The sequence below is a fragment of the Takifugu flavidus genome, chromosome 8 (genome assembly GCF_003711565.1).
Source record: "Takifugu flavidus isolate HTHZ2018 chromosome 8, ASM371156v2, whole genome shotgun sequence".
Taxonomy (NCBI): Eukaryota; Metazoa; Chordata; class Actinopteri; order Tetraodontiformes; family Tetraodontidae; genus Takifugu; species Takifugu flavidus.
Window position 1 is genome coordinate 6,419,669 of NC_079527.1, and position 23,560 is coordinate 6,443,228.

At 44.8% G+C, this 23,560-nt stretch overlaps 3 protein-coding genes and 1 long non-coding RNA gene across 15 annotated transcripts; 2 read left to right on the forward strand and 2 right to left on the reverse strand.

The window, feature by feature from the left end:
- Positions 1–1,579: 1,579 nt before the first annotated feature.
- Positions 1,580–4,901, reverse strand: LOC130530631 (epithelial membrane protein 3-like). 3 transcript variants are annotated; one of them, XM_057041977.1, is made up of 6 exons: positions 4,884–4,901; positions 3,259–3,384; positions 2,440–2,527; positions 2,257–2,359; positions 2,048–2,188; positions 1,580–1,766 (listed from the first exon to the last, which is right to left on the reverse strand). In XM_057041977.1, the coding sequence occupies exons 3-6, from the start codon at positions 2,515–2,517 to the stop codon at positions 1,591–1,593; spliced, it is 498 nt and encodes a 165-aa protein (XP_056897957.1). In that variant the 5' UTR covers positions 2,518–2,527; positions 3,259–3,384; positions 4,884–4,901; the 3' UTR covers positions 1,580–1,590. The 3 variants fall into 3 exon arrangements, with proteins under 3 accessions (XP_056897957.1, XP_056897958.1, XP_056897960.1); XM_057041978.1 differs by lacking the exon at positions 4,884–4,901 and adding an exon at positions 2,931–3,007 and having other exon boundaries at positions 3,259–3,919; XM_057041980.1 differs by lacking the exons at positions 3,259–3,384; positions 4,884–4,901 and adding an exon at positions 2,692–2,826.
- Positions 2,265–3,251, forward strand: LOC130530633 (uncharacterized). The gene is made up of 3 exons (XR_008951885.1): positions 2,265–2,508; positions 2,701–2,848; positions 2,949–3,251. It is a non-coding gene; the product is annotated as an uncharacterized LOC130530633 (long non-coding RNA).
- On the forward strand, positions 4,597–15,141 carry ccdc30 (coiled-coil domain containing 30). Of its 6 annotated transcripts, none has more exons than XM_057041956.1 (30): positions 4,597–4,715; positions 5,389–5,479; positions 5,979–6,161; positions 6,251–6,371; positions 6,471–6,655; positions 6,852–6,932; positions 7,027–7,098; positions 7,197–7,350; positions 7,660–7,775; positions 7,867–7,967; positions 8,043–8,235; positions 8,328–8,426; positions 8,546–8,677; positions 8,767–8,904; positions 9,407–9,567; positions 9,875–10,124; positions 10,216–10,338; positions 10,438–10,554; positions 10,870–11,028; positions 11,258–11,380; positions 11,940–12,056; positions 12,137–12,346; positions 12,526–12,683; positions 12,767–12,932; positions 13,105–13,184; positions 13,265–13,376; positions 13,463–13,590; positions 13,775–13,886; positions 13,966–14,018; positions 14,093–15,141. In XM_057041956.1, exons 2-30 carry the CDS (start codon positions 5,462–5,464, stop codon positions 14,253–14,255), a joined length of 3,825 nt encoding a protein of 1,274 aa, XP_056897936.1. In that variant the 5' UTR covers positions 4,597–4,715; positions 5,389–5,461; the 3' UTR covers positions 14,256–15,141. The 6 variants fall into 6 exon arrangements, with proteins under 6 accessions (XP_056897936.1, XP_056897933.1, XP_056897935.1 ...); XM_057041953.1 differs by having other exon boundaries at positions 4,635–4,715; positions 5,389–5,597; XM_057041955.1 differs by having other exon boundaries at positions 4,635–4,715; positions 5,389–5,597; positions 8,549–8,677.
- On the reverse strand, positions 15,069–22,731 carry LOC130530627 (zinc finger protein 362-like). 5 transcript variants are annotated; one of them, XM_057041972.1, is made up of 9 exons: positions 22,575–22,731; positions 20,796–20,859; positions 20,318–20,546; positions 20,112–20,210; positions 19,386–19,704; positions 18,770–18,994; positions 17,477–17,555; positions 17,243–17,401; positions 15,069–17,168 (listed from the first exon to the last, which is right to left on the reverse strand). In XM_057041972.1, exons 2-9 carry the CDS (start codon positions 20,856–20,858, stop codon positions 17,052–17,054), a joined length of 1,290 nt encoding a protein of 429 aa, XP_056897952.1. In that variant the 5' UTR covers position 20,859; positions 22,575–22,731; the 3' UTR covers positions 15,069–17,051. The 5 variants fall into 5 exon arrangements, with proteins under 5 accessions (XP_056897952.1, XP_056897949.1, XP_056897953.1 ...); XM_057041969.1 differs by having other exon boundaries at positions 20,318–20,573; XM_057041973.1 differs by lacking the exon at positions 22,575–22,731 and adding an exon at positions 21,060–22,533.
- Between the last annotated feature and the right edge of the window lie 829 nt (positions 22,732–23,560).

Here is a 23,560-nt window from a genome sequence, read left to right on the forward strand (position 1 = left end):
ATTATGGCCAGTGCTACATATGGATTCCTCTCCGCTCCCAGTTTCTTGGAGACAGAACATTGTCTCTGTCTTTTTTCAGTGAGACCGTCCTGTCTCCTGTCCTCTGAATTTTCAACGAATTTCAATCTATGTTTTACAGTCATCATTTTACAGTTCACCTCACAGTCAACTGTTGAGACAAACTTAAGGAAACTACACTGTCAAAAGCTTAATATCACATCAGTAATGTGACCTCAGGCCAAATCCAAACAACCAGAGACAAAATACTCTGAATCCATCTGAGCTGGGACATTTATTTAGTCTGTGTTGGGATAAAAACTCCTTTGTTTTGGGTGTGAGGTGCAGAATATTCAGTCCTTGGCGCGGGCTTCCTGCTGAACGGAGAGAGTCGAGCTCCGTAAGTGGATGTAAGCCCCCTCTGAGAGAGGCTTTGCACAGACTCATCCCTTTACACAAATCCCTGCAGGGGTGGATGATGCCACATGCTTGGCTTCACTCAAACTGGGGACATTTGGCACACAAAAGTGTGTGATTTAGGCACCACCAATATTATAGAACAGTAACACCAGTGTGATAATAATAAAGCAATTTCATTTCCAGCTGGTATGTCACACTCATCCACCCAAAGCCGCATGGCTTCTTTGTGATTTCTGCTCTGAAATGATATCAAACACTGCCACCTACTGTCCAGCCAGATGTCCAACATTTGATTTATCATATAAAAACAATAATTAACATACAGTTCAAATAGCAGCTCCCCCTGAGGTACATGGTGGTTGTTAACATCAGTTATGCTATTGGAGGCCACACATTTGCAACCATACGCTATGAAATTCTAAAATTTTCAAACATACGTTTCCCTGCGTGCTTGATATTACTTGATATCAAGCATTTGATATTTATGTGCTGTTTATACCCCTCCGGTTCCTTTCGACATAACATTTATCTCTGCGGTAGCCTTGAAAATGCTCATCGCAAGAGGTGAGCTGAGAAGCGTTTCCTTGGCTGTCCAGCTGGGGGCAGTATACACACTATTGAGCTGGAGATCAATGCGAAGTAAACAGAATAAAAAGACAATGGTTTCTTTTATAACATTCATTTTGTAAATATTCTTTTATCACATCAGTAATGATGATAATGTCAGTGACATAAGGAAAAGTAGCATTTTTGCTGCAAATTGGTAGAATGTTTTAGAATTTTTCATTCAAACTTCACAAAACGATGAAATTATTACAGACATTCTCTCTGTATTTTATTTCTAAGAGTATATTTTCAGGAATGTTTCTATACTCTGAATCCTCAGGCATTGAAACTTGAACAATTACACAGATTTTATTTCTTTGTATGGATTTCAGATCAATAATTTGACTGTACAGATTCTACTCAACAGTATCAATATAAAGCAGTTTATTCTAATGTCCTACATCACTGATGAACAAAATGTAATTACATATACAGTCTAAAATGCAATCCAACACTTTCCTACAGAGCTCAGAATTTCTTTTTTGTATTCTTTGCAGCAGTGAACAGCAACATAAAATTGGATGGTTTTGATCATGATCAAATGCCGTTACTGGCACTGTTTTTCGGTCATTCTTTTTTACGCAAATGGATGTAGATGACCCCGCTGCAAAGCAGCAAGGGGACGCACACCCAGGCCAGGATGAAGCAGTAACCAAAGCGTCCTGATAACAGTTCTCTGGAGTCCTGGAGGATTTCTTTATGGTGCAGCGTGTAGATGAGAGACGCAGAAAACACAGTCAAGCCTTTAAAGGAAAAGAGATCGTTTCCAGGTTAGAGAATTTGCACCAATTTGACGGTTGTAATGGAGGCTAAACTGTAACCAGGTGTAGGAAAGTCTAGTATTTCGTTTTGCCACTTTTAGTGAAAAAATGTCACAGTGTTGCATCAAAATGTTCTCTACTAACATTGTGAACTCCTCAGTTTTGCTGTTCCTCGGCAATTCAGACTGAAAACAGCAACTTATTTTGAAATGCTTTCTTTTTTTCACAGGGTTTAGCGGCACATTGTTAAACTCAGCTGATACCTGCGAAGACTTGACACAGTCCAGTGAAGTAGAAGAGTCCTCCCTTGGACATGGTGAAGAGCTGGCCCAGGAACACCAAAAAGGAGACCGAGGAGAAGACCACGGAGAGGACCATCAGCACCTGCACCGCCTGAAGCCACTCTACAAAAAAGAAATCCCCTGATTTCAGGTGCCACCAGCTGCATTTTATGGAGTTCTTCTTTCTTTACCAGTTTCTTTGGAGGACGCACACAACCAAATTCCTGTGGAGTTGTCAAACCGGCAGTTGTACCACAGGTCCGAGTTCTCCAGTCCGCCCCACTCCCACCAGGACTGGAAAGAGAAATGAGACACAAAGCACAGCTGACACGCGTCTCCACACGGACATGGCCTGTCAACCCCCCCATCACTACCTTCTCCATGGTGGCTATGAACAACATCGCCAGGGTAAGCAGATGCAGCAGGATCACAAAAATGAGCAGGTAGGCCATTTCCAATTTTCTGCAAAAAAAGAGAAACAAAAACATAAATATTCTCAGAAAAAAGGTCCATTTTTTTGTATACGGTGTTTCTGTTTTGTCACAAAACACAACACTGGAAATGTGAATGACAGAACACAGTGTTCTCTGTGCTGGAGGTAGAGAAACACCCCTTTTTTCTTCCACCTTCTTTAGGCCGGAATGTGTTGACCATGACACGACAACCCTGCTAAATATTGACCCGGTTCAACCCTCTGACCATCTGAAGAGATGTTTCACATCGTAGAAGGAAAAGAAAACTGCACACGGTTCATGGCCAAATCCACCTTAATCCAAGGAAAAGGTGGCGATTTTTGGGTGGAGCTGGAGGGGATGTTCAGTCAGAAATAAAAATGAGGGAAACACGAGGATAAATGTGCCTGTACCCTGTCGATGTTTATCAGGAGTCTTGGAGGGTGGAGTCACGATTACCGTCAAATTATGTCATTATCCCAGAATCCATCTATCACATCAGCATCAAAGTTTCAAAACACTGTAAGTCTTTTATTGATTTCTTTTTTAAAGGAACAGAAAGTGGAAATATTATACAGTCAGCCTTGATTAATGCTGGAACAGCAATGAACATTCATGCTGTATTTGTCTTTTTTTTTTTAGAAACAACATGATGGGACATCATTAAACCTATTTTTGTCTAATAACCTTTGTCTAATAATTCACACTTTTATATAATGAGCTAAGTAAATGTGTACTTACTTCAAATGTTGCTGGTGAATCAGAAGCAGATCTCAGTAGCAGCTTCACTGGTGTTCAACTTTGTGCCCCTCTTGGTGGTCCCCTCGTTTACCACACCTCTTTTTCCAGGGTGAACGCCCATTTCCTCTGCGCAGAACAGAGGCCCCTTTAACTCTGCCTCCTAGTCCCTCAACACAACATCTCCATCCTGAAAGGCCCCTCATGAGACCCTCCCAGGGGTGGTGGAGGCACAGGAACCCGCGTGAAAAGGGCTGCTAAATTTCACTTTGCATCGTGGGTGTTGCACCATATCATATCTGAGCTCGGCCTGATGAAATAAATAATGGAGTGGCTGCATCAGAAAACTATTTAGAGTGCACATGATACATTCATGTGCTCTGGTTGCTCACAGCATCAGGGTGGGCTGTGCAAACAAGTTTTAGTTCACTGAGGGTCAACCGAGGCAACAACAACTTCAAGTAGAAAGCATGCTTCCAAGAACACACATTCTTTCTTTTTTTTCTGGGAAAATTGGGTTTATTTATGCAGCATCGCCGCTTCATGAATTATGAATATTTTTAAAAAGCTCCAAGTTTTGGTTGCGTCTAGTGGTGATGAGAGACACTGCATGAATAAAACACCTCCCACCTGCTGGGATGTTCATTTTCAAACATTCTCGTCTTGCAGTCAATAAATGTGTTATTAAGACTATGCTATTAAACTAAAGCTGAAACAGTAAAGGAAATGAGGCCATTGCAGTAAAGGTGTAACTCTGTTTGAGCCTTGGAGGGTAGGGAGCTGATAAGCATGGTGACGCACACTGGACCAGTCCAGCACATGAATAACAAGCGGACAGTGAAAGTGTTGCCAGAGGAAAAGCTTGAAAGTGGCTTTAACACTAAATATAACGACAATGGTAATATATGAACTGGTATATATATGTGTGGCGTTTTCACATCATCTGAATGGAGACTGATTTCAGTCTAGCACCATCAGTCTTGTGTCCACTAGGAGACATTTTTCATATTGAATGCACCAGTTGTTATTACAATATTCAGTCCAGCATTTATACTAACACTTCAGATGTTTTCTTTCTTTAGCATTTCATTTATTATTTCCCCTATTTATCACAAACAGGTGGAACAGACCAATAAGCTGTTCACTTAATATGACAACGTGTCTGTAATACACAGCGCACATATACAACATTTTGCCAGGTTGATTTAGTTATTCACGTCATATTGAAGTGTAAAATTCTGGTTCTCGTTATCATTTTTGCTTTGTCTACATTTGTCACTGTTTTTTTTAATAGTTCAATTACATTGTGCGTGCATAACGCGTTTTTAATGTGTGTGTTTTTTTAACCGGCATCTCGTAAATGGTACGGTCCGTTGCCAAGGAGCTTGAAGAAGCCAAGTCCGCTACGCTCCACTTGCTTGCTAACCCGGGGTTTCTTGTTCCTTCTTCTTTTTTGAAGGGTAAGAAGAACGCCAGTCACCCGCTGCATATTTGCTTTAATCCCTTGAAATAACTGAACATCAAAACAGGGAACATTATCCGTGGCTGTCGGGCAATTACAGGAAAAAGCTATCGCTAACGTTAGCAAGTTAGCATTAGCCGAACTTAATGTATAAGTTTTTACCAACTTTGGAAAGTAATTCGTGTTGCTGGTAGTCATTACGCCAATGCTCCCAAGTGTGTTAGAAGGCTGGTCAGTAAATCATGAATACCATGTCCAACAGTATCTATGTGAGTGATGTGGATGCTGTGGCCAGGAGGAATGCAAGCGGCTGGTGTCCTAAAAAAGCCCGAGTCGCTCCTCCTCGTCAGACATTTTGGGACGAGGACTTAGCAGAAAAACTCGGGTTTTTAAAACCTTACAAACCCTTTACAAACTATTGCTTCACATCGAAGATAAATCACCAGAATCACTGGAGAGATTATTGTGCGTATTCTCCGTTTTACGATTCCCATTTGAAAGCACGCGTCTTTTTCCAGTGATGGCAGAATTAGTTATGTTCCTCTGACAAGGCATTCAAATTTTCATGATAATGCAGTTTGCACGTCTGCATAGCAAGCTTAGTTTTGCATGGTGACTATGTTTTTTGCACATCCTAACAGGGCCTGACAGTATCATTTCTTTTTTTACAGGGGAAGAATGGACAAGAGGCATTTCAATGGATGACTGCAACAGCAGAGACATAAGTTTGATGATCGTTCCACAATGCATCTACTAATCAATGTATGTTACCTTGCAACGTGTCCTGGAACTACAGGAGCAGTGTTGTTTAGGTTTTGTGCTTTCACCAGTGTGGAAATTCTGTAGTCCATCATTTATCTCGGCAATGGATCATAAAGAGGTAGGTTTGATTGCTATTAATACAGTGTATTTTCATGATAGCCAATGCTGGCAAGAGCAATCACCAGTTGGTGTGTTGTTAAATACAGCTGACATGTGAGACGTGATGTGCAGCTTGTGACGGTGCACGTAGTCTGAGTAGTGGAAGCTCTCGCAGTAAATTAAAGGCTTTGTAGTGGGAGCGCTCAAATTACAGGCACCAGAATGTAAAGTATTGGATACAGCAACAGGTGTGTAGTGCTGGCACGCAGAACTATTTAACATGGGAAATAATTAGCTTATTACCAGGCTGCCCCCCCCCAAAAGACCTGATTCAGTTTGAAGGAGTTTCTGGTTCAGTGTCTGCTAGTTATACCATTCACTTTCTTTTCTGGATTCTCAGATGCAGACAGTGCTGGGCCAGATCTCAATGCGCCTTTTGGACAATGGCTTGCCTGCAAAGGCCAGTGTTGAGGAGCAGCTGCTCCACCTGTGGCAGCAGCTGCTCAACACTGAGAACAAGCTTCATTCAACCACAGAGGAGTTGGAAACCCTGCGTGCCCAACAGGCTAAAGAAATGGAGGAGGCGAACACTCGTTCCTTGGAAATTTAACTTAAAACCATCTGGCGAACTTGATGACAGGTCAGTGACATTTTTGTCTTTCCCTGTGTTAGGTGGAGAGCTATGTCGCGCATATTCGTGGGCTTCTGGAGGAACGCGAAGGTCTGACGGCGGAATATGAGAAAGACAATGAGCACTTGCGACAAGAGCTTCATCAGATCAGGCAGCAGCAAGGTCAATTCATTGAGAGTGACTGCATTTACTTCATTTTATCCTGTATTTGCTGATACATCGATCATTTGTTAGATGTTATTTTGGTGTTCTCTCTTACAGAAAGTGAGAGTAAAGAGCTTGAGGAGATGTTGGCTCAGGAGGACCTTGGAGAGATGGGTTTGAACAGCCCTGGTGAGCAGGTTGCCTACTTACTGGTGGAAAGAGCCACGCTACTGGAGAGGCTGGAGGCTGTTGAGATGAGGCTGGAGAGTCGGAGCATTGCAGAGAAGGAGGACGCTCAGCTGGTAAAGGGATAACTGACTTCCGTAACTGTAGTGTTACACCTGTGTGATTGTCTCTAAGTGAAAGCAAAGTTATTATAGTTACTGACTAAAAAATAAATAAAAACAACTCAATTAACATGTCCTATTTTAATTATTGTTTATTGAAGGTAGATGCATAGACCATGTAAGTGTTCTTAACTCAGTTTCTGTGATACAGGAGCCTGTTTGTCACACAAGGATTGAGGAGCTAAGACAAGCGGGAAAGGATGAACACAAAACTGTAGATTACGTGTCAAAGGTGAGAGTTACCTGTCAGAGCTACCTCTATTATTTTTGATTGTTTACCAGGAACAAGTTGGTTGTTGTCAACTGTCTGTTGTCATTCCACGCAGTCGTCCTCCCAGAGTCCACTGAAGAAGTTGTTTGGGCTGCGCAAGTCTCGTCAGAGAAAACACATCACCCCTGTAGGGTTCCAGCTCACGCATATCACACTATCTGACTGAATGTGTCACATGTCATAACCATGCGCTTCATTTCTGGCTGCTCTTGTCTCTCTGATTAGGCCCACAGCGAGATCTCTCTGGAGAAAAATGAGCGCCAGTGGCTGGAACGGGACCTAGAGGAGGCGTCTAGAAGGCTCGCAATGGCTCATCAGGACATCCGTAGACTTACTAATGAGCTGGATGCTGCTAAAAACAACAACCTTGAACCAAGTGGTGTGTTACAAAGGTTTATACAAGAAATTACACTGAGTTTAAATATCACAACTGTCGCCTCCTTGAACTAAACACAACAGGGCTGATTTCATTATAAATATTATTATACATCGAAACTTTTTAAGATAGAAGAATGATTTCACCATGTCCTGTTCAGTGACAGTAATTTGCATTGCTAATTTATAAATAGCATCTTATGGTTGGTTATAGATGATTACATAGGCCCATTCCAAACCTAGCCACGAAATCGGCAAACATTATCATCCAAAATTATCACTAACATTTGATTGTGGTTCCACCTCCTCATAGATCTGATTAAGCTGCAACGTGCCAAAGAGCAAAATGAGAAACTAGATGCTGAGAACAGAGGGCTGAGAGAGAGAATCCACTTGTTAGAAGCTCAGAACAAAAAAATTCTTGTGCAGGTCGGTCTGTCTCTAAATATTTGATGCAAATAGGAAAAAAGAAAAATTATTCTTGGAAGGGCCTAATGGTGTGTGATCCGTGTTTGTCCAGTTAGCAATACATGATGCAGAGCAAGATGCTGCTAAAGAGCAGCAAAAGGACAAAAACATCAGCGGGGACGTCCAAAACGAAAATGATACCATTCACAAACGGTAAATATGTTCATCCAACAATAAGGTTCTCTCTAAAAATCTGACAGATGACCTTAACAAGTTCATTTCTGTAAGGTGCCTCGAGGCAATGGAGGATGGGTTTGTGCAGGTGAGGGAGCTGCAGAGGCAACTCCAGAGGCTGCGCAAAGACCAGGGAGAGTTAGAGGAGAGAAATGAGGAACTCGAAGCTCTTCTAGGGGAGGCCCAGAATGCCAGCAAGGAGGACAGGCATCGCCATGAGGCAGAGCTAGAGGGACTCCACAGGCGGGTACGAAGCAGCCCTCAACTCTTCCTCCAAGAATCTGTCGTATTCCCTCATTAATGATTGAGTAATAACATGAAGGGGCTGACATGCTGCAGATCAAAGTCCTGGAGGCAGAGCTGAAAAAGCAGGATGCTCAAGATAAAATGATGACAAACAGAGAAGAAGTCAAACATCCTGAATCCTATTTACAGCTGGTAATACAGGACTTCATTTTAAAGATCATTGTTTTCCTCTTTGTTTATAGTGTTGAACATATTACACCCTTTCTGTCTGCTCCTTCCTGTAAACGTTCTGTGTCATCACTTATGTACAGCAGCACCTCAGGGACAGCAGCCAGGAGAGGCTCGCTCTTCTGGAGGCCCGTCTGACAGAGGAACAGGACTGGAGGAAACAGCTGGAGGCAGACCTCAGCGCTGCACAGACTGCTCTTAGGAAAGACAAGGAGGTACGGTACAAAGTGCACTTATCCAGAGTTCTGCCTTACAAAAAATAATTTCACTGCTGTGTAGTAATCCATGATTCCGTCCATTAAAGGCTTTGCAGATAGGTGAGCGAGAGCTGAAGAAATTGAGGCTGGAGGTCAAAAGTCTCCAGACAGAATGTCAACAAGGGAAGACACTCATCAAGAGCCTCACCCAAGTAAAGGCTGAGAAAGCTGCTCTGGAGGAAAAGGTTAGTACGTGCTCCAGTTCCACTGCGGCTCTTTTAGCTCTTCTAAACGCAGTCATTTTCAGCATCTTAAATATAAGTTTCAGGTCAGAATTTTGAGCTACAGTTGCTTTATATAGTGATTTTATATCAAGCCTCAGGGCCTTTTTATGCAGGCGAATGTAAAATGTGGCTCCTTAACTTTGTGGCATTTCAAGACTGATCTCACCAGAGTGTTTATATCTCTGACAATGAACAGGATCTTCTGTAATAAACACAAAGAAGACCTACCTTTGTTTTATTATCAAAAATCTTTTTCTGTTATTCACTGAGCTCTGCCACGCTAACTTTCATAATATCCCCTGCTCAGTAACTGGGATTCTGGCTTAGCTTCAGTGGTGTTGAGAGATGTCAGCCCACTGTCCAGCACAAAACAAAGAGGATGGTGTGAAAATAGTGGACTTCATCGTCAGCCTCGTCAGATTTCTCTCTACATCTTTACTTTTCTTGCCTCTCTCCCTGACAGTTAAATGAGCTGCAGAAGTCCCAGAACCAGCTGCAGTCCGAGCAGGGACACAAAAGTCCCGGCAGTAAATCCACATCGGGCAATTCAAAAGACGACAGCCTTGACCAGCAGAGGGACGACAGGGTTTTTGAGGGACTCCAGAAAGCCCACCTCGTTTTGAGGTTACCAGTGAATTGCATGGCCTGAAATAATTGAGCTGGTGTCATTTTTTTGATTGTTAGACACAGATGTGTGTTGTTCTTTGTAGTACAAAGCTAATTTTGCCAACATGCTAGTGGCATTTTGACCATCAGCGTACCAGGTCTGACAGAAAACTGCATATATGGAAAAATTAACACCAATGAACCCATTTAATTGATGCATTTATTAATTATTTCATTGTTGTATTCATCTTTTATCACCAGAAAGGTCTGTTAAGCTCCAGAGTCGGTCTGTTTTTATTTAAAAGCATGTGTGTCTATCTCACAGGTCTGAGCTGGTTTCTGAAAGGGAGCAGACCGCAGAGCTCCAAGCCAAGCTCAGCTCTTGTCTCCAGGAGAAGCTGACAGCTGAGAGGAAAATAGAGGCCCTAGAGCTGGAGAAGCGTTCTTTCAATGAATATCAAAAGCAATATCAGGAACAAAACTCTGTCAAAGATGAAATTTTCAGTTGTCAAAAGCCAGAACAGCCTCACAAATTAAGCATCATTTCAGAAGACACGAGTCATTACTGTGATCAGGTAAATGGAACTACCCCTCAGTTATAACAAACATTGCACGTGATTACTGTATTATTATGTATGCTTCATAATTTTTATTTTGTGGCTGTAGGTTGCCACTTTGACGGTTAAATTAAAGCACATGGAGACGGAGTTGGTGAAGGAGCAGGAGACGGTGTCTCAGCTAGAGCTGAGCCTGCAGGCTGAGGCCAGTGAAAGCCAAGCGTTAAAGAGGGTACAGTCGCTGCAAGTCAGCTGTCCATTTAAGCCCTGCTGGTCAGTCAATTTTAGCTATAAAGATGAATCTGTGCTCATCTGTAACATGAACCTGCAGGATCTCCAGAAGTCTCAGAGTCTGCTCGCATCAGCACAGGCAGAGCTGCATCACATTAAGGAGAAGAACGTGGACCTGAAGAGATGCAATGTCCTGCTGGAGCAGGAAGCACTCAAGGTTGGATCTAAATACACAAACACACACTTTGAATGTCCTTACTGCTACTGTTCCAACTCTTGGGCCCTGAGAATCATGCGCGAACATCTATTCATAGACAACAAACAGAATAAAATCTGCTTTATGTGTGCTTGACATATTAGAGACACTCTGCTGGATGTGAGAGAGTTTGTCATCTAGGAATCACTAAACATGCTCCTCCATCTTGTTGAAACGTGGCCATATCCCTCACAAGCTCCTCCATCTGATTTTTTTAGCCTCGCACTGGACTTTTTTCCCTTCATGTCTCCAGCTGTCTTATCTGTGCTAATGCAGGCCGAGTCCAAACTTCACAGTCTCGTTTCCAAGTGTGAACAACAGCAGCAGAACATCAGAGAACTGGAGGTGGAGCTGGCAGACAGTTTAACAAAACCCAGCAGTCTTCAGGAAGAGCTGCAGTCCGAGAGGGCCAAGCTGGCTGCTGCTAACAAGAAGGTAACTGCTAACAATAGCAGAATACCTTTAGGGAACAATGTAGAATCTGATGGAGAATTTCCTGATAAACAATAACATGTTCCGATTGCTTCAATGTTGGTGTGAGCGTCTTAACTAACCTATGTTAACAGGGCTATTGGGTGGCCAGGGTTATTATATACATTAAGGCCGTAATTTTTCCATATTTTCGTCTGAAAAGTATCTCTATAATAGTGTGTTGGATTTGTAGGTTTCACATCTAAAGCAGGAACTGGAGCAAAAGGAGACCAAACTGGTGGAGGAGCAGGAGAAGAATTCTCAGGAAAAATCTGTCCTGCAGGCTCAGGCCAGCGAAGGCCGAGAATATGTTAAGGTTTGTTAGTTCTGTTGATTTGGTTTTGCTTTGATGCCCCTTTATTCCAGATTAAAAAATATCCCCTATTGAATAAATCAACTGAATGAATACATAGAAAAGCATATACTTAGTTACCTTTGACGTAGCCTTTAAATTAATCTCAGTTGACATTTGTACATATTCAAAATAAGATTTTTTTTTCTGAACTCACTGGTGTGCATATAAACATCAAATCTGTTTGATTTACGTTGCACTTTTTATCTTGCACCCTGAAGTTAAATGACATTGAATATTTTGGTGCAGTGTTTTGAATGAATATTTGGTTGGGAACGAGCTCTCAAGTGGTAAAGTGTGCCATTCTTGCACATTTCACATTTTTATTTTAGGTTTTGTTTGGTTAAAACTATGCACAATATTTAACTTTGTAGAATTTCAGTCTAAAGAATACTGACCTTTGGTGCCAGCGTCGTGTTTGGAACATAATGTATCTAAAACAAGAGATTAGTCGTCCTAAAGAGGAATGACGGTCACAATCAGCGTTACGAGAGGATATTTATACATTTGTGCTCTACTGCAGGAACTCCAGAAGTCTCAGAGTCTGCTGACATCAGCAGAAACGGAGCTGCATCACGTGAAGGAGATGAATGTGGACCTGAAGAGACACAACACCCTGCTGGAGCAGGAAAAGCTCAAGGTCTGCATCCAAACACACATCATCTTCCAGGGTCATCTTTCTTTCACCTGTACGCTAACTTGTTTTTGGTCTTCCCTCAGCTTTCTGCAGAGCTAAAACAGGCCCAGACCAAACTTCACCAGGCTGAGGAGACCATTCACAGTCACCTATCCCAGTGTGAACATCAGCGGCAGAAAATCAGGGAACTGGAGGCGGAGCTGGCGGACAATTCCACAAAACGGAGCCTGATCGGCAGTCTTCAGGTGGAGCTGCAGACAGAGAGGGGACAGCTCACTGCTGCTAACAAGAAGGTAACTGCTAACGGTAGCAGAATAGCTCTACAGGGAACAATGGTTTACTCCAATAAATATTATCTTCTTATAATATCTAGTTCCACCAATGTTATGGTCTTAATTTAAGAATGGTAAAAAATAATTCTATTGCTTTTGATGAAATTCCTCTGAGGTCAAGTTTCTGTGTTCTTATGCAGGTGTTTGAGCTGCAGCAGCAGTTAAGCAGGGTTGAACTCCAGCTGCATGAGCAGGAAGTCCTGGTCCAGAAGATCAACAATCTGGAGAGGAACAACAGGGACCTGTCTGACACCCTGTCGGTCCTGAGAGAAAAACACCATGAGGAGAAGACCACCAGGTGAACCGGCCCACTCTGTACTGAGCAAATACGCAGCGTACGCTGTAATTACTGACATTCTTCTGTCCATGAACACATTTCAGAACTCTCTTAGAGAAACGTGTGGAGGAGCTGCAGCAGCAGGTCACCACACTGAAGGTGAAGGAGGCCACTCTGACCCAGAACAACGCAGAGGTCAACCAGCTTTTTCAGGAGCTGAACGCCCGTCAGACCGACGTGGAGGCTGAGAGTAGAAGGACCAAAGAGGAGGTTGGGGGCAGCAGCTCTTCACATTTTGAAGGGTTTTGGAGAATTATTTAGTTTCCTTCTTGTCAGCAGGCTTTATGTTTTCAGTCCTGGCTCCTAAATGCACAAATGTGATGTATGATTGTGATATTCACCTGGCGAGTGTGAATAATATGTGGAATCGTGTGTCGAGCAGGTGAAAACCAGCCAGGAGCTCAACCATAAATTGAAGGAGGACCTGCTGCACAGTCGAAGGGAGTACAACCGGATACACAGGTTTCAAACTTCACTTCCAAGAGCTTCCTTTGTTGGACAGCGTAGTTCGTCAGTTCATAGTTTCCTTTGCTGTCATCCAGCAAGTACATGGAAAAGCAGATCCAGGCCAAGACCATGCTGCACCAGACCAAGCAAAAGTTTTTCAAGGAAACGGCGCAGAGGAACAGCGTCATTCAAAAGCTGGAGAAAGAGGTAAAAAAACACGGACGTCACCTTCACCCCACGGCTATGGGAGTAGCGGTACTTCAGCACACCGGAAACGGGTTCGTGTTTTTCAGGCGAAACGGTTAATTTGCACATTGGCGGAGGAGAGAGACAAGTTTCTAGAAGAGAGGAGGGAGCTGCTGCAGAAGATAACCAAGCTGGAGGAGGAAGGCGCCAGGACCACGTCCGCTGTCCAGCACAGGTTGGCTTTATGAATCACCCTTGAGATGGTCGTTTACGTTTGATCAGATAAATGGCTTCATGTCTAACTGCTGCTCTCATTTACCGGGATCTCATCATTGTTGCTCAATAGCGAAGGTCAGCGCGTTCTGGCAATAATTGGACATTTAATCTTGAGTGCGTTTGGATAAATTGTTGCGTTCTAGGGTCAACATGTTGGAAGAGGAAAAAAGACTTCTGCACCACCAAATCCAGATGCTCTCCAGGCAGAACTGTTCCTTAGAGAGTGCCCTGAGGAAGTCAGGCAGCACACTGGAGGTAACTGTTCACACCTTACTGGGACCTGGGGGGTCATGTCCCCTCTGCTGCTTAAAGAACCTGTCCGTGTTCTCTCCAGAACACCAAGACGAATAACGGCTCCATCGAAGGACTCCTGAGTGCTTCGCTGCGGTAAGAGTCTCTGTCAGCATTCCAAGTCATGTCGCACTCCCCCTCTCTAACGCTCCCGTTGGCGCCTTCACCAGCCTGCCATCTTATGTGGACAACCTGGACAAGTGCCACGTGAAGGTGATCGAGCACGCGGTGATGAACAGCACGCAGCTGTCCGTCTCCACGCTCCAGCGGTCAGAGCAGGGCTACCTCAATCTGACAATGCCATCAGTTCCTCCTGAACCCGGAGACAAGTAGAGGACCCTTAAAGCACGCCAACTTTTGTAGCAGTCTGAGGCATAACCAGAGCCAATTGCAGTGGGAAAAAGGTTGGGATGGGACCTTTGAATAGTTCCTTGTGTCACCTCTAGGTGGCGCTGTCTTGGAGGCCTCTTTTCTGTGTCAGTAATGGAAATATTCCTCCCTGTTTGTTTCCTGTTTCCTGCCCACTTCGTCCTCGCTTTGTTTGCAGCGGACGTTTCACCCTTCAAACCTAATTGTCCTCATTATGTAAAGTTGTAAACGTGTTACATTTCTCTCGATTATAACACCAGACATTATAAATGTCAGGAGAAGGAGGGGAATTTAAACAAGCCTGAGCACTTTATGAAACCACAGTTTATGTTTACATTTTATCAAATTGTAGCAGTGCCGTTTACAGTGTGTATACTGCTTTATGAGTGGTACCTTTCCCATAAGTTACTGTAATTGTACGTTTTTTTTTAAAAATTGCGAAACATACCTATGCTATCACCCACAACACTGCCGATTCCACAGCTGCTCCATTTCCGTTGATTTTGTGTGATAAACACTTTTGTGGTTCCTTCTAGATTTGCATGACATTGTTGCTTTCATTCAGTGGCCAAGTTCCCTCTTATGTACGCCTCTGACCATTTTAGGACTGGTTTTGTTCTATTTTTGTATTAACGCTGCCCTTTTTAACTATGTGCACCCACCTGTGCTTTCTTCGCCACGATGTGTTGACAATCACCTGTTCATTGTGCCTTCTGCTGGGTTGTATAAATGCATAATGCATATTTATATGAGCATTTTTAAAGAACGACACATCTGTTGGGTTATATTACAAAACTGACCCGTTCTGTATTTATAACAGTCTGTTTATTAAACAAGGTAAAGATACAAAGCTTTTTTTTTCTCCTTTTTTTTAATCATGACCTTAGTTTACCTTCTCAGTCTTGGTTGTGCATATTTAGTTGTCTAGAAACTTCATATGAAACCACAATGCAAGACAGGGAAAAAAAGTGTAATCAATCTACACGATATCTTTTCATAGAGAACATGGGTTAAACAGTTATAATACAGATTACAGCTCAGGAACTCCATGCGGAAAGAAAAAAAAAATAAAAGAATGTATATACGGCTGAATACTGCAAAAAACCATACAGGGTAATGAAACGGGCTGATAAAAACATTTAAGGCTTAAAAGTAAATGTCAGATAAAACATGAATATTAATAACATACGGGTAAACTAAAGATAATTACAGTAAATTCATACACGAGCCAAACAGAACATGTGGATGAAAACATAAAAGTAGATACTATGCATGAGTAACATGTATTACAGTACAGCAACATGTACATTTTCCCATTATCTCAAAAAAGAGAGAATAAGAGGCAGGGTCTGTTGTTGGCGTTAAATGTCTTTTCAGGCCAGTGGCTTGAGTAATACGTCTTTATTCTTTTGAAAACATACTATATACTGTATATATATATGTTACATTATTATCACGAACGCACCTCCAAGGTAATGTCGAGCTGTAGCACCTCTTAGGTGCCCTGAAGAGATGCGGAGAACCCTATTTGTACCATCCGGAAGTTAAAATTACAGTAAAAATACAGAGAACGCTGTAAAAGATGGTGGAGGAGAGAACGCAACCAGAGCGGCCTGTGTGACCTGTGGTAGTCGATACTGCAGTTAATCCCAAACTGGTAAAGCTTATTCAGGATGAAGTTAAACACAAAACAAAACAAAAAAAAACCCCACTTATCTCGGTCGATGTAGCTGTACAATTCACATTTTGGTCCAATGTTTGGGTTTGAAATTTTTACCGCTGGGTTGAATTTCAGCTGAGCGGAGGTGACACTGATACACGAGCCGGGAGCGAAGCGAGGTTCATGTATATATGGCACTATAGTTAAGGGGGAAGGGGGGGGGGCGGGGGGTGGATCATATGCTATGATCAGAAAGGTGCCGTAAAAGGTTTGCATCAAATATGGAGTCCAAGATTGTGAAAAATTAAAAAACATTCATTTTCCCTTACACGCTTTTAAAACCCCTTAAAGTCGACAACACAGCTGCTTTATACAATCAATAACATTGTCATCTGTAGATTGCCTTTCCTTTAAATTTAGATGACCCTGTAAATTTGAGTACAAAAAAAGAAGAGAACAGAAAAAGACTTTTTCTTTTCTTTTTTTTTTTTTTTTTAAACACAGTCCGTTCTCTTAGCTGCCAGGAGTAATGCCCTTTGGCATTCCCATCCTACTAGATTGAAACGATTTAAGCCACACGACCTAAAAGTGCTTTAAGATTATCTTTGGATGTTTCCAGAACACACCCAGCATTTATTTATTCCTCTCTTTTTTTTTTTTTTTGGAAAACCTTCTCATTTTCTATTTTTAGAATAAGGGCAAATATCATCTGGCACGTTTTGGAACCCATTTCATGGAAGAGGCAAAAGAAACGTAAAGTATTTCTCGCGGCCAATGCATCCGGGAGGTTTACACGATGCTCACCAAAGTGCTTATTAAATCTTGACGCAAGACATTCTTCGCTACGCAATCCTTCCGGACGACATCTGGCTGTGCTGTTACATTCACAAAAAAAAAAAAAAAAGAAAGAAAAAAAGGAGAAAAAAAAAGAAACGCTGTGCTCGGATTTTTTTTGTTCCTCCACAGACGGGCCTTCGTCGGGGTGGATGGAGGCAGCCAGTTTACTGAATGCTCGTGTCAGCCTTGTGTAGGTGGGTGGCTCCAGGGGCAGGGCCTGGGAATCTGCCCGGGCGGTCAGTTGAAGTGGGGGGGGGGGCGACTCAGATGAGGGAGATGCGGATGGGGATGCTGGGGGACTCGGTCCGCTGAGGTGACTGGTGGGTCACTAAGTGCTCCACGACCGTGTGTTTGGACATGTGCTTCATGAGATAAGTCTCCTGCACAATCAGAGGGACGCAGGTTAACGAGCGGGAACACCCGTGCATCAGAGGTGCGGCGCGCCTGTACTCACTGAGGTGTAGGCCCGGCCGCACATGCTACAGCTGTACGCCTTGGCGTTCTTGATGGCGTGCGCCGACAGGTGGATCTGCAGCGACGCCGAGTCCGAGTAGGCACGGTAGCAGTTGGGACACTTGTAGGGTTTGTCTTTGTTGTGTTGCCTCTGGTGGGACTGAGGGGGAAACACAAAGACGTGTGGCCGAGCCGCTCAGGCCTTCGTCCCTCCCCCCTCGACCGGGTCACCTACCTGGAGGTTGGACAGCTGGGTGAAAGCCTTTTCACAGCCGGGGTGGGCGCATTTATACGGCCGGTCGCCCGTGTGGATTCTGTCAGGGAAAGATTGAAACATCTGAAGTTTAGACCCGGTAGGAGAACATTAAGAGCAGCATTTAAGAGCAGGTAAATTATGATGCGATTTCTTTTACGTGAAGGATTCTAACGACACGCTGGCAGGACCCATCACCTCGGCCTGAGCTCAAGGCGGTCTGGTACTCCTTCCTGGGACAACGGCACATTATTCTGATTTTTATTTCCTTTTTTCCCTACATTTTTCCAGGCTTGGTTGGAAAGCTAAAGGGACTGTTAGAACTTATTACTGCCGTGTTTCTTTTAACGTGGCTTCAGGCCTCTGAGCAGCCTCCCATACCAGTTTTTCCCTTATCCAACAAACCATTTTAATCTTGGCAGCGTCGCTTCCACACTTCAGCTCTGCTATCGCCGCTGAACTGGTCTGTGCTCACCCTGTTTGCACAACAATGTTTTCGGATGGAAAACGCAACACTTTAGTTCCGTTTGGACTGTCCGTTTCTGCTGGAACGCCTGAAACCGGAGCAATCTGAAAACTCCCTCCAGAAAGGAGCATTTCCAAACGCTGCCCAATCTACGTTCTCCAAAGGTTTCAGCGTTATAGTTCAGGGCTTGCTTGCAACTCCAGCAGGAAAACTGCTGCTCGCCATTATGATCGCTGTTGTTTCGTAAATGTTCACTGTTGGGATCGAGCTCTTCTTTATTGGCAGGTCTGGTTCATCACTGCCAACTACTGGCCAGGCATGTGTACTACAGCGTCTGTGCCTGGAGACGGTCTGCACGGGGAACACTTTTACCATCAATTTGGCCAACGTTGTTGTCCAAACAGGGCGTGACTTGATATTCTCCATCTGTGAGATAGGAGCCTGCTCTGAACCCCCCCCACCTTCCGCTCTATTAGCGTGAACCTGCAGGTTAGCTGGAAGTATGTTTAGTAAAATGATATAGAGACGCTGTTTCACAACCCGTCCAGTCAGCCAGGAGCGGCGACGGCGGCACTTTTCCAGCTCTCATTATTAGCGCCTCTGTTTGCTCTGCTAAGTTCTCGCCAAAACGGCTGCTATGGTTTACACACTTGAATAAATCACTCGTCATGTTCTAAATTGACTCCACAGTCTTGGTAAATACCCCGGTTCTTCGCAGGCGTTTGCCCAGGCTGTATTCCCGCAAAGAGCCAGAAAGGCCGTTAGCGCGCGTTAGCTTGGGGCTTCTCCTCGCTGGCGGCTGGACTGACCTGGTGTGCTGCTGCAGGTGGGACAGCTGCCGGAAGGAGTTCTCGCAGTAGGAGCAGTGGTAGGGCTTGATCCCCAGGTGGATGCGCAGATGCTGCGACAGGTAGGAGGCGTTGGCGAACGTCTTGGAGCAGTGGGGACACTTGTGCGGTTTGGCCTCTGTGTGGGACTTGGAGTGAATCTGCATCTCTGATTTAGTCAGGAAGGTGAGCGGGCACACTTTGCATCTTTGTGACAGGAGAGAGACATTAAAAAAGAGACATCAAGGTTGGATTTTCTTATCTTTAAGGAGCAGACTCAATAGGATCCTCGTGGGGTATCCAGCTGTTCGCAGGTCTAAATCAACTGGCTTCTGGTCTATTTACTGTGGAGGTAAACTACCGAGGAGTGTGGCAGCTGGGGAGGGATCACATGACCACACCCGGGACAGAACATGTCGCTCGCTATCTCATGCTCTCGCTAGGTGCACCCCGACCGGAGTGTTGAGTGTTTCCACCTGTACTTTGTAGCGGTCAGTCAGATTATAAGGACCTTTTCTCCATTATCTCTTAGTAAGGGATCAGCACAACAACAAAGGCCTGACAGTGAGAGAGGGAGGGGTTTTGTTTGGTGCCCAACCTGTAGGTTTTGCCCTCTTTGGGTGCAATCGTGATGCAGCCTTGGTCGGCCAGGATCGGGTAGGGCACCACCAACAAGGGGCCAGTGGCGTTTTCTGCTTTGATCTTCTTCCTTCCTCGGGTAGCCTTCGGCGGAGGGCCCAGGACTCCGGCCAGGCCTCCGGGTTTCATGTGGTCCATACCGGGCCCGCTGGCCAGCCCGGAGATGATGTTGACGGACGGAGCGCCGCCCAGGCGGTTGTGACTGCTGGAGGTTGGCGTGGTTGGGGTCAGAGCCTCTGAGGTGCTGTGGCCCTCAGGTCTGGACGCAGGGGCCAAACCTGTGGAGATCCAGAACTGCTTCAGCACCCAGTACCACAGTTCTGCTGATGCTCATTTACCAACCACAGTTTAGTATTTTCCTATTACTGGATGACGTCCTGGGCAAGTGTAACATTTCGCATTTTCACACGTACATTTGCATTAAAAAACCTGCACCCGCCTGACAGCTACATCTTTGAGTATGTTCCCTCGGCGCTGTTGACACTTCTGGTTTTGGCTCAGCTTGAGTTCATTTGCCTAATGCAAGCCCCGGGAACAGTTTAATATAATGTCCCAACCCTCCAACTAATTATATTAAACAACACTCAAGTATCTGCTGCAGACGTCCAACGTCCCCACAACGTCCACTGGGGTCGTTATCCAGCACCCCCCAAGCTCCCCCCGGACGGCAGAGTGGATCCAGCACCTGAGCGGTGGTTGTTCCGGCCGGGCTGCTCCCCGAGCTGCCTCATGTGCCAGTCCTCCCACAGTCCTTTGGCCTTCACCGCGGACTTGTCGTCCATCTCTGGAAGTCATGATGACGATTTATGAATCAGCGGGGGAACATCGCGCTGTCCAGGAATCGCAGCCGTTTTATGATACCAACAAAAGGGAACGTGATGGAAGCCGTACCTGAGCCGGAGCTGGAGACGGAGCGAGCGTGCAGAGCAATGTCTGACGGCCCGGAGCCCTGCGGGTGGTGGCCCGGCACCTGCTGCGGCTGGGGCTTTGGCACCGACAGGCCGTGCTGAGCGCCGCCGTCCGAGGACGAGGTGGGCACCAGCAGGGGCTGCTGGGAAGGGGTGGAGGTAGGCGGCAGGTGCAAGGGTCGGATCTTCTCGGCCATCAGCTGCTCCTTGATCTTGTTAATGAGCACCAGGTTATCCAGCTGTAAGGGTTAACGGGTCATGCTCAACAGCAAACAGCCGCCACGTGTGAACGCTGTTCGCGCCGGCAAAAACACAGGGCGTCACAGCAGCAAACGATTAAAAAAAGATAGGGAGTTTTACCGAGATGCTAACGCTGAGCGGCTGAAAGGACATTCACACGTGGAAACAAACTGGCAATTAACGGCTGTAAATGATGAGCAAGTGGGTGTAATTACACTTACCTGGCCAGGCATGGATGGAGGCGGCGGCCAGAAATACGGGTTGTTAAATCGAGGCTCAGCCATCCTGAAATCGACATTTGTCTTAGCCACCGTGAAAACATTTCGCGTTCAACTTGCTGAGCCATAAACGCACCACGCCACAGTATTTTATCACACCTTCAAATATCCCCAACATGCACCAAGGTGCCAGAACAGACGGAGCCAAAGACACGACCATAGCAGCTCAAACGCTAACTAATTAAAAAAAAGGAAAGATTTTTTTACCTGTGTCAAGCTGCGCTGCTCTTACGCTGACTGATTTTTTTCGACAGTAACTCCGCTTCCCTGCCCTAACAACAGAACATTTTCTCTTTTTTTCCTCCAGATATTTGCAATAAAGTCCCCTCCCCCAGAGGAAAAACAGCGTGACATCATAAGACACCAACACTGCCCAATTAGGGGCAATTGGAGAATTTCAATATGCAAACATTTGTTCAAATTTCTAAAGCAAATACCAAGACATTCATTTCAATCTGTCTGGCTGTAATCAGACAGGCGGCTAAATCCACACAGAAAAGTAGACAAACACAGAAGTAAATATCATGTTGACTCTGGGGTTTTAAACAAAAGATGCATTTTAGAAAGAATATTAAACGATTTTATGCGCATGTGAAACATAACCGTGCTGTGTTTTTCTACTTCTCAGCATCCTGTGGCCTTTAGGTCTGTTGTCAAGGTAACCACTCAAGTAACAAAAAAACCCATTACATATGCAGGAGGACAACGTTCGGCAAAATTGGACAAAAATGTATCAAAAGAGGTGAAATATGTTTAAAATCTGTGGTAATCTCGAAGGGAATGTTATTTTATAAATAAACAGAGGGCCTAATTTGCGGAAGATTTCTGCTTTATTCGTATAATTATATATTTCGCCCATTTACATTCAAATTTCAATGTCCCAAATTATTTTTGGTTTACGTCTGAATGAGACCTTTAACCTCTCTGGTCCTTTTGTCTGCCAGAATTCCTGAAAAATGAGGAGGCTTCGCTTTAAATTTCCAGCCAAACGCTAGAAAAACTTTTCATTCTTTGACTTTTCGGACGTGTCTCCCGGTCTGGAGCCTCTGCGGGGCCCCGCAGACGGAGCCCGGCGACGGATCCAGCCTCCCGGCGCGGCTCAGACATTCTCAGACAGTTTTCTTTAAACATTTCCAGACAAAAGAGAAACAAAAATGGCAGCCTTATTTTTATAAGGCGGGACGCCATATTCTGCAGACCCCCCAAAAAATTAGGAGCAGGCTGCTGTGGCGGCGGGGACGGAGCCGGGGGCGAGCGGCGGACACAAAGGTGTGTTTATGGCGTCAAAGGCGTGAATGATTGTTTACAGCGGATCGCAGGTTTGAATAGCCCGGCCTTCCCACCTCTAAAAAAAACCCTGACACTTCCTACAACAACCGTGCCCTGAAAAAAAACACACACACACGCGCGTGCACACACGCACAGGCGGACGGGATGCAACCCCGACCCCGAACCGCAGCGATTGCAACAAGCGCCGGCGGGTCGCGACACATTCGGCGCACAAAGCTCGGGCCGCGACCGCACGCAGTGCCATCTTAGCCCAATTTCACTTTCGCAGCGGCTTCCCCCCCCCCCCCAGTCCGACGTTCTGCAACTTTTGGACGAATCAAAGCGCGGCGGATGTATTTTTTTTTTGTTCTTGCGCGCATGCAAGCTGGCGATCCCGACCGGAATTCGAACAAATGCACCGCGGAGAGGACGAGAGGAGACGTGCAGAAATACCTCAGATGTCCCGGGTGCAGATATTGTCCTGCGAGCACAGCTATAATATAAAAGCTAGATGTTCTTGCTGCCTGCCTCTAGTCGGATCAACGCTTCCGGGTCGCTTTGTTCACTTCTGGGTGCTGCTGCAGACACGCACGCACGCACGCACGCAAGACTTCGCGCACTCTCAAACACGGACGTTCCGATGATTTAATGTCGCTTTGGAATGTTGTTGTAGACCCCGGCCCTCTTGATCCAACATTTATGGGCTGCAGACAAAGACGGGTTCTGAAAATGTTGCGTTATTATCAAAAAGCGAAGGGAAAATAATGGCTGGGAAAAGATTGAAAAATGGGTTTAAAAGCGACTATGGGAATATTTTCAACACCAGACGCAGCGCAACAGCCTTTCAAACCTTTATAACTGTTTGGTTACAGGTTTTGTTTGTAGAAAATGGCGAAATGATGTGATGGAATGTGGCCGAGTCTTTAATCTCCCACACAAAAAGACGTTTCTTATTAACTTCTTTTGCCCATCAGAGTCACGGCTTTGAGTTATAGACAGTTTAGTTGTTGCGTGTTGCAGAATTCTGACTTTTGAAAAAGAATCTTATTTTGAAGGAGGGTGTTTGCTGTATGTGTAATTGATTATGTCAACACACAATAACATGAACACGTATTTAGATTCATACACGAACAATATGGCCAAAATGTAGAGCTAAATACAACAATAGTAATGATTATTGTTAATGTCTGACTGTTATTAGAGTCCACTTCACCGTGGTTGTTAGCTCCATCATGGCACCCCAAAGAGCTGTGATTTCCAACTATCGGCCCCTCTGAATGCATCAGGACAGTTGTGAGGACATTCCTGGGGACTCCCCATTGAATGAGTGAAACCCTTAATTGTCCATGAGCTGCTGAGCTTCGGCTGCTAAAGGCCACGACGGGAGCCTCTGGTTTTAGCTGCATCGTGTTAAAGATCTGCAACTTTCAATAATAATG